General features: G+C 42.4%; 1 protein-coding gene across 5 annotated transcripts in view; it reads left to right on the top strand.

Moving 5' to 3' along the window:
* VTCN1 (V-set domain containing T cell activation inhibitor 1) overlaps window positions 1–11,647 on the top strand; it is a 71,728-nt gene extending 60,081 nt beyond the window's left edge. For all 5 annotated transcript variants that reach the window (XM_025393558.1, XM_025393569.1, XM_025393534.1 and 2 more), the window contains 3 exons: window positions 853–1,131; window positions 7,463–7,633; window positions 10,021–11,647. In XM_025393558.1, coding sequence (XP_025249343.1) covers window positions 853–1,131; window positions 7,463–7,587 — 404 coding nt within the window. In that variant the 3' untranslated portion in view covers window positions 7,588–7,633; window positions 10,021–11,647. The remainder of the gene's footprint in view (window positions 1–852; window positions 1,132–7,462; window positions 7,634–10,020) is intronic.
* Window positions 11,648–12,817: the final 1,170 nt, after the last annotated feature.

Genomic DNA, 12,817 nt, shown 5'->3' with positions numbered 1-12,817 from the left:
CTCCCAAGAGCGTGTTCCCTGCCTGCTCCGAGCATATGAGTCTTGTCTCCCCTGCTCGATAACAGACTCCTTAAGGGTTAGGCAAGGGCTTTCCTTTTACTACCTACTCAGCACCAGCTCAGTCCCAGGTAAAGGAAGATGCCAAATAAATTAATAAATTATATTTTGCCCCCATAAAAAGTCCAGGCTTTAACTTTTCCACAACTGTCTCTCTGCCTGGATATGGGGGGAAGCTAAGTCTTAATTTCAAAATGCAGTTACCTCTCCAGTGAGGAGAATTACCTTGGAGGAAAACAAATTTCTATTTCTATCCCTGGATACCAGAGCTGGACAGTCTCTACCCAAGCAAACTCCAAATCTCTGTGATGACAAAGCTTGTAGATGGAATTTCTCTGGGTGATAGATGAATGCTGTTTGTTTCTTCTTTCTCCTTCTCCCTCCCCACTCTAACTTTATCCTCCAGGGAGAAAAATACATAAAATCCGGAAGCTTCATAGGTCCCTAGGAAAATGCCTAGTTTTCCTAAGGGATAAGCTTTTTTATGACCACTGAAGTTCCTCTTACTTGGAGAAAATTATCTATTGTAACAATAATATACCTAGAATCTAGGTCCTTGGGGTCTGTGATTGGCCAAAGGGTTGTGATGTATAGCAATACTATGAACAAATAATTATTCGTGCCTATAATACAATTGGCCACACACAGATGGACCTCTGAGGAAGTACTGAGTAGCTTCAATGGTTAAAAAAAAAAAAAAAGAAGACTGCATTTTTAAGACCTAGCACTTCAAAGGCTGTATTGTCTTATGTGTCTGACTTTGGCATCTGCCCTTTTTGACTTTTGACCCTGCAGCCTTCAGCATGCCAGAGGTGAATGTGGACTATAACGCCAGCTCAGAGACCTTGCGGTGTGAAGCTCCCCGATGGTTCCCCCAGCCCACAGTGGTCTGGGCATCCCAAGTTGACCAGGGAGCCAACTTCTCGGAAGTCTCCAATACCAGCTTTGAGCTGAACTCTGAGAATGTGACCATGAAGGTTGTGTCTGTGCTGTACAATGTTACGATCAACAACACATACTCCTGTATGATTGAAAATGACATTGCCAAAGCAACAGGGGATATCAAAGTGACAGGTGGGTTCCTCCCTACTTTTGTATGGATTTACTGGGGAAAGAGTAAAATCTAAATTAAAATTTAATTACATTAATAGATATATATATATACCAAGGCAAAAAAATCTCTATAGAGTCCTCTTCACTAAGAGTTTGATTATTCAATTCCAGTTAAGATTGTATTACATAAGAGAAAGCCCAACACAAAAACAATATGTATGACATATAGGTCGAAGATGGCAATTAGGTTTCATCTTGTATGCTTTCTCATTGACCGGTTGTCTGGGGAACAGTGTTTAGGATTCTGAGGCTCTGTGTAACTCGGTAGGACTACCTTGGCATAGCAGTGGGGAAGTGATAATTAATTACTTGACATCTTTGATATGTTCAGCTGGACTTCAAGCCCTCCAAATCTTAGGCTAGAAACCAAGGTTTGGTTCCATCCTGACTTTGAGAAGCCTGTGAATCTGAAGACTAAAGTCTGGAGTCTGACTTAGTTTTGTTCATCCCTCATGGGACTGACTCATGATCCCACTAATTTGGCTCAGGATTAATCTGAAACCCTTAGATGGAACTGGTCTCCCAGCACCCTAGCTGAGAACTGGCTGAGAAGACCCAGCACCCTAGTCTCCCTGCAGTGCTTTAGTGCATACAAAACCTTAGGTTGAGCTAGTATCAAGAGAATGCATAGACTGAATTATGACTTTTAAGACCATCCTTCCTGGGGCTAAACTGGGTTCAAACTGTAGTGAAAGGAGTATGTCAGGAGGCCGCCATTTAAATCAAACCTAGCACTGGGCACAAAATACCTTACACATTATAAGTACCCTATAAATGTTTGCTGAATCTAACTGAATAAATCATATTCTTATGATTTTTTAATTTGAAATTATACATATGAACCCAAAATTATCTACAACTCTGATATATCAATTTTAAAAATAAATTGCGCACGCACACACACACACACACACAAAAGTAGCCTATGGAATGTGAGAAAATATTTATAAATCATTTATCTAAATAAGGGATTTCAATCCATAATATATTAAGAATTCCTACAACTCAACAACAACAAAAATCAAATAACTTCATTTTAAAATGGGCAAAGTACTTGAAGACAGATTCATCCCAAGATGATATAAAAATAACTAAAAGGCAAATGAAAAGATGCTAATCACTAATTATCGGAGAAATGCAAGTCAAAACCACAATGAGATATCACCTAATGCCCATTAGGGTGGCTACTCTAAAAGCAAAACAAAATAAAGCAAAAACAGAAAATAACATGTTGGTGAGGATGTGGAAAAATTGGAACCCTAACGCACTGTTGGTGGGACTGTAAAATGGTGCAACTGCTATAGGAAATAGTATAAAGTGTCATCAAAACAATTTAAAAAAATAACTACTGAGAGGTGAAGCCAGCCAGACTTCCTGGGTCAAGTGGGGACTTGGAGAACTTTTCTGCCTAGCTAGAGGATTGTAAATGCACCAATCAGCGCTCTGTGTCAAGCTAAAGGATTGTAAATGCACCAATCAACACTCTGTAAAAACGGACCAATCAGCACTCTGTAAAATGGACTAATCAGCCTTCTGTAAAATGGACCAATCAGCAGGATGTGGTTAGGGCTAAATAAGGGAATAAAAGCTGGCCACCCGAGCCAGCAGCGGCAACGCACTGGGGTCCCTTTCCAAGGTTGTGGATGGTTTGTTCTTTCGCTGTTCACGATCAATCTTGCTGCTGCTCACACTTTGGGTCTGCACTACCTTTAAAAGCTGTAACACTCACTGAAGTGGTCTGTGGCTTTATTCCTGAAGTCAGCGAGACCAGGAGCCCACCAGGAGGAGCAAGCAACTCCAGACGTGCCATATCTGAACATCTGAAGAAACAAACTCCAGACACAACGTGTTTGAGAACTGTAACACTCAGGCCAGGCGTGGTGGCTTACAACTGTAATCCCAGCACTTTGGGAGGCTGAGGCGGGCGGATCACGAGGTCAGGAGATTGAGACCATCCTGGCTAACACAGTGAAACCCCGTCTCTACTAAAAAAAAAAAATACAAAAAATTAGCCGCGCGTGGTGGTGGTCGTCTGTAGTCCCAGCTACTCGGGAGGCTGAGGCAGGAGAATGGCGTGAACCTCGAAGGTGGAGCTTGCAGTGAGCCGAGATCGTGCCACTGCACTCCAGTCTGGGCAACAGAGCAAGACTCCGTCTCAAAGAGGAAAAAAATAAAAAATAAAAAAAATAACAATCATCGCGAGGGTCCGCAGCTTCATTCTTAAAGTCAGCAAGACCAAGAACCCACCAGAAGCAACCAATTCTGGATGCACTACCATATGATCTAACAGTCCTGCTTCTGGGTATGCCTCCAAAAGAATACAGAGTCTGAATCAGATCTATTTGCACATCCGTGGTTACAGTAGCACTATTCACAAAAGTCAAGAGGTAGAATCAACCCAAAATGTCCATTAGTAGATGACTAGATAAAATATGGTATACACATACAATAGAATAACATTCAGGCTCAAAAAGGAAGGAAATCCTATTATGTGCTACGACATGAATGAACTTTCAGGACATTATGCTATGTGAAATAAGCCAGTCACAAAAAGACAAATACTGTATGTTTTAAACAAGGCACCTAACGCAGTCAAATTCACAGAAACAGAAAGTAGAACGGTGGTTAGCAGAGGGCAGGGTGGAGGAGTTGAAGGAGAAAGAGGTTTTTGTTTAATGAGTATAGAGTTTCAGATTTGCAAAATGAAAAAGTTCTAATGATTTGTTTTATAACAATGTGGATAGCCGGGCGCGGTGGCTCAAGCCTGTAATCCCAGCACTTTGGGAGGCCGAGGCGGGTGGATCACGAGGTCAGGAGATCGAGACTATCCTGGCTAACATGGTGAAACCCCGTCTCTACTAAAAATACAAAAAACTAGCCGGGCGTGGTGGCGGGCGCCTGTAGTCTCAGCTACTTAGGAGGCTGAGGCGGGAGAATGGCGTGAACCCGGGAGGCGGAGCTTGCAGTGAGCCGAGATCACGCCACTGCACTCCAGCCTGGGAGACACAGCGAGACTCCGTCTCAAAAAAAAAAAAAAAAAAAAAAAAAAAAAAAAAAAAAAACAATGTGGATATACACTACTGAACTGTACACTTAAAAATGGTTAAGATGGTACATTTGTTGTGTTTTTACTGCAATGTCTTAAAAGTATCTAATTAAAAAATCGTATGTGAGAGTGAGAGCTCTTGCGCCATCTTGAGGAACAAACTGGCAACTATCCTGGTTAGGATTATTAGTTGCCTGTAACAGAAAACGGGTATAAATAAACCTAGGCTGAAAGGGAAATGTATGAAGTGTACTGGAATGTCATGGAACCAAAGACAGGAAGTTCAGTTGACTTCAGGAACAGCTGGAACCAGGAACTTAAATCCCATTGAGATTCTTTGTCTCTCATTTCTACTTAATTCTTTCTTTACTCTCTCTTGTTTTAGTCCATATGGCAAGACGTGGTTGCCAAGCGTACCTATAGTTAAAAATCTCTTAAGAGAGTGATGAGACTGAACCTCAATTCATCAGTCTCATGCTACATTCCCAAGAAGGACTTTGACTCAACTTGGGTCAGCTGCCCATACCTAGGCCAATGAGTCAGTATCTGATGAAAGGCCTTCCCAGAAGAGAAGGAGGGACTCAAGGAAGGAGGGACTGAAGTATTGGTCATTTAAAACAATGGGTGCTGACAACAGTATCTCAGTCCAGTTCTCAGTAAAAAGCTCCAAACTGTGTAAATAATGTCTTCTAGTAGCAAGAGCCATAACTGAACAAGACATAGACATTGAGCACACCTTTTATTCAATTAATAGATCTTTCTTCTTTACATGCTTGTTGGATACATCAAAACAAGTGTTTGAAGTGTCAGTCTAGGATGAAATACAACGTTTAGTAGCTCAAAATTAAGAAAATAGCAGAATTTCTTATTGTTATACACAAAGTAGGTGCTCCATACATGTTTTTAAACAATTAAGTGGGGCCATGGGATTTACATCCTGTGTTCTCTGCTTATACTACTAATTTAGGTCATTCATTTAACAAATATCTATTGTGTGCCAAGTATGTTCACAGCACTTTTTTAAGCACCCTGAGATACTGAAATGAATAGTGTAAGTATCAAAAGAGAAATTAATCACAGTGTAGATTTAGTACTTATGGGAAAGGGTTGTTAATTATGGCTGAAGTGGATCCATAGATAAGGCAGAGTTCAGGCTGGAAGACAAAAAATGGTTTGGATAAAATGGGAAGACATGAAGTCAGGAGCTTACAGTAATGGTCTGGGGGAGAAATTGTGAGAGTGTTAACTGGGGCAGGGGCAATGGGAAAGAAAAGGGGGAAGAATCAAAAGTTGCTTAAACAAAATAATGTGCAGTCCTTGGTGATGCAAATGTGAAAGTCAAGAGAAATCACAAGTCAAAATGGGTTTGATATTTCTACCCAGGATACTTAGAAGGTTGGTGATGCTACCAGCAAAAAAAAGAAACCCAAAACATAGGAGCAACATGTATGAGGAGTAGATGAGAGTTTTAGAGATGTTCAATTTAAAATGCCCATAGTGTACCCAGGTAGAGATGCCCAGTGCTTAGCACAATACTCCGGCATGTGATAGGTTTTGAGGAAAACACTACACCCTTACTCCATATATTTCCTTTTATGGGAAGGGATCCCCACCAGTGTAATCTTTTTAGCCTCTCTCTTCCTCCCTCTTTCACTCTTCCCCGGAGAACAAGGAATTAATTTATCTGATTGATGAGTGTATTAGGAGCAGCTGGACATAAGTAGCTCAGCTCCTTCTTTTTCTCTTCGTTTTTGCTAACGCTTAGGAAGCCCGTGTCCATTCTGCTGTGCTCCTCCAGGCCGTCAGTTGTTCAGGGGTAGAATCTGCTCTTGCAGTAGACTTGTGCCAGTCTGGTTCTGTCTGACTGGGGAGTCTAGGCTGTAGCCCACTTGCCTGCCTACAAAGCCTCATTCTCTATTAACAGATTTTCAGCACTAAAGTTGATATTTTGATCTTCCAGTTGCCTTACTTTTTTGTCCTTCTCTTTAATTGGTTCAGAGCTAAGCTGGGGAAGAGGCTGTTATTTACTGGACTCCTTTGAACCCCAATAGTAGGTACTCAGAAATATTTACTGAATAATTATGTTTTTAAACGACATATCTAGCAGCAACTGGAAATCTAGATGTGGAACTCAGGACAGAGTTCAAACTAAGGAGGTAGACTTGGAAATGACCAGCATGAAAGTGATGCTTAGTAGGCTTGAGTGATGTTGGTTCCATTGTCGTTTTTACAGCCAATACTTATGGAGTGCTTATGGGCCAGACACTGTTCTAAGTGCTTGGCATGCATTAACTCATTAATCCTCGTAAGAACCCTATGAAGTAGGTTATTAGTATTTTAGCCCTATTTATAGATGAAGAAACTGGAGCACATATATTGAGTAACTTGCCTAAAGCCACACAGCTGGTAAGTGACAGAGCTGAAATGAAATAAAAGAGATAGGATTGGGGCCAGGCGCGGTGGCTCAAGCCTGTAATCCCAGCACTTTGGGAGACCGAGACGGGCAGATCACGAGGTCAGGAGATCGAGGCCATCCTGGCTAACCCAGTGAAACCCCGTCTCTACTAAAAAATACAAAAAACTAGCCAGGTGCGGTGGTGGGGGCCTGTAGTTCCAGCTGCTCGGGAGGCTGAGGCAGGAGAATGGCGTAAACCCGGGAGGTGGAGTTTGCAGTGAGCTGAGATCCGGCCACTGCACTCCAGCCTTGGCGACAGAGCGAGACTCTGTCTCAAAAAAAAAAAAAAAAAGAGAGAGAGAGATAGGATTGTCTAGGGAGGAAATCGAGCAAAAGAAGTATTATTTCATTTCTTTACATCTACCTTTCTCTACTTCAGAATGGGAATAATACTTCCCAGACACTTTATAATGGTATGATGAAAGCTAATGTAATGACATGGATCCTTTAAAGATCACTGCCTGGAGGAAAAATGCATCTCAAGCCAAGAACTGGCCATGGCTATTTGTTTAGCCTATTCTTTATTTGGTAACCAATAACAATCTCTCTATTGGTATAGTTTTTCATTCGGCTGAATGTTCACTGGAGTGGACCACAGAATGGAATTTTCTTTGAAGAAAGAGAAAACTCTATTTTTAAGCCAGTTATGGAAAGGTGGGCAAAGGGTAAAAAACTGCCTGTATTAGGAACAACTTGTTCTGTTTTTCAGGTACTTTTCTTTGCTAACCAGTCATGTGAAGAAGATATCCAGCTTCTCCTGCTGACCCTTAACTTTTTCTCTCCCTTCACAGAATCTGAGATCAAAAGACGGAGTCACCTACAGCTGCTAAACTCAAAGGCTTCTCTGTGTGTCTCTTCTTTCCTTGCCATCAGCTGGGCACTTCTGCCTCTCGCCCCTTACCTGATGCTAAAATAATGTGCCTCGGCCACAAAAAAAGCATGCAAAGTCATTGTTACAACAGGTGAGATTAATCACAAATAGTGTGGGAGACTGGTTCTGTGGGTGCTTGTGCTCCTAATGAGAGTCGGATAGCCTTCAGCATCAGCCACACAGAGAAACATTTAATGACACCAGGGCTGTAAAATTATTTCCACTAGTACTGGGAAAGGTAATCATTTGTTAGGTAAGCAAACAGCCTAGACTTCATTGACAGACCCACAGTAAAAATAACATACAATTCAAGTATTTGTGTAAATTCAAATACCTTATCAGTTACTCAGTCATCAATGAAGGCAAAATAACTTATTGAAGAGAAAGAGATATTTAGCCCTGACTAATGACCCTGAATTTCACTGTTATTTATAAAGCATAATGACGTGCATATCATCATTCACATGAAAACCCCTCCCTGCCCCTCCAGCCGGCCCCCGTGGACAGTTGGCAGATGACTCACCAACTAGCCCTCCTGCTGAGATTTCCTTCTCACTTCAGTCCTCTGGCTCCAATGGTTGTTAGGATATTTCCTTTTGAATATTCCTCTGCATATGAAATGTGTAGAAAGCTGAGATCATGAAATTCCAGTTGATACTCCCATATTACTCAGTGGCATCCCCACCAAGCCTCCAGGTTTAGAGCCTCAGAGCTATTTTTGTCTCCCCTCTGTCCCTCATGTCAATTTCTTAACCCCTACCTATCACATTTTCCCATGTTGCCTCTCAGATGGACCCTAATCCAGCCTTCATCATCTCACACCCAGACTGGTTTTGAAACACTGTGCCTGCTCCTTCCTTTCCCTATTTTAGCTGATAGGAAACACGGTGCCAGAATCGAAGTATTCTGAAACATGATTTCATCATAGCCTTCCTTTGCTCCAGAGCCTAAAGTGACTCTCTGGGTATTACTATATCAAAGTTAAAGTCACAGACACATACCTACCCACCATTACTACCTACCACTACTGCTGCCTACCACTACCTGCTACCTACCGTTACTTTCTGGTCTTGCTCCCTCCCTCACTGTCTTTTCCTGAAAATCTTCTCTACTCTATGGCAATTTATACCCACTACTTCCTTTATCCATTTTAGGAAAGTGCTTCCTAGCTTATATCCCACCTTCCCGAGGGTCTTTGTATTTTACATCCTCTTGGCATGCATGTATGATTTATAGCTTACACTCTCCAAGGCGCATGTATTCCTTGCCTACATTGCTAAGTCCTCAGGGGCAGGTAAAGATCTGTTGATCTGCTTCTTTTCATTCCTTCTCTTGTTCTCCAAGATTTCACTATAGTGCAGCGAACAAAGGAGATTCTTTGTAAGGAAACCCGCCAGTTTTCATCATTTCCAATCCTCCGCAGTTGTCAGCAGAGATTTCCCTAAGGAAACTGTAACTTGGGAATCTCACTAGTACAGGGAAAAGCACTTTTTTCTCTCGCTGATTCCCCACAACACTGCAAATGAGTGTTTAATAACCTGCAACTAAATAAAATGTCCTATATAACATAGCTGACTCATCTTTACCTTGTATTCCCTTACAGTAATAATTGACAGCTTAAAAAAAAAAGCCATGACATACATCTAATGGATAATATTCACAGGCAGCGCATGTAGGCTTACATACAATTACCCAGTTAGCTGCAGTCCACCTCTTCCTCCCTGGCACCATAGAGGAATAACCATAAATCAAGTAGATTTTTTAAAGTAAATGAATAAGGCTGGGCACAGAGGCTCACACCTATAACCCCAGCACTTTGAGAGGCCAAGATGGGAGGACTGATTGAGCCCAGGAGTTTAAGACCAACCTGGGCAATATGGTGAGACCCCATCTCTACAAAAAAATTAAAAAATTAGCCAGGCATGGAGGTGCACCTGTGGTCCCAGCTACTCAGGAGGCTGAGGTGGAAGGATTGCATGAGCCCAGGTGGCTGAGGCTACAGTGAGCTTTGTTTGCACCACTGCACTACAGGCGGGGCAACAGAGTGAGACCCTATCTCAAAAAAAATTAATAAAAGTAAATGAATAGAACATTATTTGAGACACACAATATAATGAGTCATGGCATTTTAGGCCACACACACTCCCTGGTTAGGAATTGCGGCAGAAACCACCCTTCCACCTCTATTCAGGAGACTGCCCAGACTCCTTTCAGTTCTCATTTACTATGAGGACCCGTCTCTTCCTTGAGACTGCCACTGGGATGATACCCCGCAAAGGAGAGATTCAAGCTATCTCTTTTTCCCCAGCAACCCATGGGACCATGTGGCCTCAATAGAACAACATCAAAATACTGAAAAATAAGCCCCTTTCTAAACAAGAGATACACCACGCAGTGGCAGGGAAGCCCTCAGTTCTCAATAATTGTTTTGTAAATGGCTATAATGGTATCTTATTGCTGTTATTTCCACAATCCCAGGGATCTACACAAGTATTTCACCACCAGATATGACCTAGTTTTATATTTCTGGGAGGAAATGAATTCATATCTGGAAGTCTGGAGTGAACAAACAAGAACAAGAAACAAAAGGAAGCCAAAAGCAAAAGACTCCAACATGAACAAGATAAATCTATCTTCAGAGGCATATTAGAAGTTGGGAAAATAATTCATCTGAACTAGGCAAGTGTGTTAAGAGTGATAAGTAAAGTGCACATGGAACAAGTGATCCCAGATCTCAGGGACCTCCCCCTACCTATCACCTGGGGAGTGAGAGGATAGGAGAGTGAATGTCCTTTGTCTCTGAATTTTTAGTTATATGTGCTGTAATGCTGCTCTGAGGAAACTCCTGGAAAGCCTATCCCAATATATCCACATCTTATATTCCACAAATTAAGCTGTAGTAGGTACTCTAAGATGCTGCTAATTGACTGCCACTTCGCAACTCAGGGGCAGCTGCATTTTAGTAATGGGTCAAACGATTTACTTTTTATGATGCTTCCAAAGGTGTCTCAGCTTCCCTTCCCAACTGACAAATGCCAAAGAAAAGAAAAATGATCATAATTTTAGCATAAACAAAGCAGTCGGCAACACTGATTTTATAAATAAACTGAGCACCTTCTTTTTAAACAAATGTGGATTTATTTCTCAAATGATGTTCATCCGTGAATGGTCCAGGGAAGGACCTTTCACCCTGAATAGATGGCATTATGTCATCACAAGCTCTGAGGCTTCTCCTTTCCGTCCTGCATGGACAGCTATGACCTCAGTTTTCAATAGCATCTAGAGCAGTGGGACTCAGCTGGGGTGATTTCGCCCCCCCATCCCCAGGGGAATGTCTGAAGACAATTTTTGTTACCACAGTGAGGGAGTGGAGGAGGATACAGTGCTACTAGCATCTAGCGGATACAGACCAGGGATGCTGCTTAACCTCCTACCATGTACAGGATGTCTCCCCATTACAATTACCCAATCCGAAGGGTCAACTGTGTCAGGGCTAAGAAACCCTGGTTTCGAGTAGAAAAGGGCCTAGAAAGAGGGGAGCCAACAAAGCTGTCTGCTTCCTCACATTAGTTACTGGCAAGTAAGCATTCTGTCTGTTTGGCTGCTGCCTCAGCACAGAGAGCCAGAACTCTATCAGGCACCAGGATAACATCTCTCAGCGAACAGAGTTGACAAGGCCTGTGGGAAATGCCTGATGGGATTATCTTCAGCTTGTTGAGCTTCTAAGTTTCTTTCCTTTCATTCTACCCTGCAAGCCCAGTTCTGTAAGAGAGCTGCCTGAGTTCTAGCTCAGGTTTTCTTACTCTGAATTTAGATCTCCAGACCCTGCCTGGCCACGATTCAAATTAAGGCAACAAACATATACTTTTCACGAAGCACACAGAGACTTTTGAAAGCAAAGACAATGACTTGGAATTGAGGCCCTGAGGAATGAAGCTTTGATGGAAAAGAATATGTTTCCAGCCCCCTTCCCACACTTTTCATGTGTTAACCACTGCCTTCCTGGACCTTGGAGCCACGGTGACTGTATTACATATTGTTATGGAAAACTGATTTTAGAGTGCTGATCGTTCAAGAGAATGATTAAATATACATTTCCTACACCGTCGTCTGCCTGGTTTGTCAAAAAAAGTGAGTGAAGGCAAGATGGACTGAAAAGCCATAGAGTAGGTTCTAAAGATTAGTACCTAGCACTTAACAGGCCTTCAATAAATGTTTGTTGAGTGAATGGGTAAATGAATGGGAGGAATGATAAGACTGTGAGTATGGGCTGGGTGGCTGGGTCTAGTTTCTTGGTGAAAATCCACTCGGCTTATACCAGCCTGGCACATTTCCATCTCGGAAAATACTAGTGGCCATGGGCTTCAGGCAGATAAATGTAGGAGGAATACGTATAGGTGGACAAACTAATTGCTCTAGTGTCAAGAAATCTGACTTTCACTACTGAGCAATTATTAAATTCTCAAATATTAGAGCTGTAAAAAATTCAAAGTCATCTTTTCTAGTCCTTTAATTTTTCAGATCAAGACCCAGAGGCTCAAGGTAAAAGAAATGTAACTGGCTATGCTCAGATTTTATAACGTTCTAAAAGTCACACTGGTAATCGGTAGAGAGATGTAATCTACAGAAAATTTAATTGCCAAATGGTAAGTTCCCGGAGGATTTTTAGACCAACTTTGCCCTGTTGCATTCCCAGTTTGGTCCCAATATAGGCTTTCTGCAAGAAGAGATCAATGCCGAACCAAACTGAGAAAGCAAACTGTGAAAGCATAAACAATCCTGGCCCAGATTATTTGGCTTTGCCCATGAGTACACAGTAGATACATTAGACAACAGATGTGTCATATCAGCCCGACTGCAATGACCAGATTTTGAGGTACACACCACAGACATCTGGGGATACTCAAACCTAAGTGCCAAAAGCTAAAACATTCCAGAAGTATGGATACATTTGCTGTCTCCCATCTTTCTTTAAATTTTACCCGCCGGGCGCGGTGGCTCAAGCCTGTAATCCCAGCACTTTGGGAGGCCAAGACGGGCGGATCACGAGGTCAGGAGATCGAGACCATCCTGGCTAACACGGTGAAACCCCGTCTCTACTAAAAATACAAAAACTTAGCCGGGCGTGGCGGCGGGCGCCTGTAATCCCAGCTACTCGGGAGGCTGAGGCAGGAGAATGGCGTGAACCCGGGAGGCGGAGCTTGCAGTGAGCTGAGATCCGGCCACTGCACTCCAGCCTGGGTGACAGAGCGAGACTCCGTCTCAAAAAAAAAAA

This window comes from Theropithecus gelada, chromosome 1 (genome assembly GCF_003255815.1).
Source record: "Theropithecus gelada isolate Dixy chromosome 1, Tgel_1.0, whole genome shotgun sequence".
NCBI classification, from domain to species: domain Eukaryota; kingdom Metazoa; phylum Chordata; class Mammalia; order Primates; family Cercopithecidae; genus Theropithecus; species Theropithecus gelada.
Note: the sequence above shows the minus strand (reverse complement) of the source record. Positions and strands in the feature narration are given on the sequence as shown.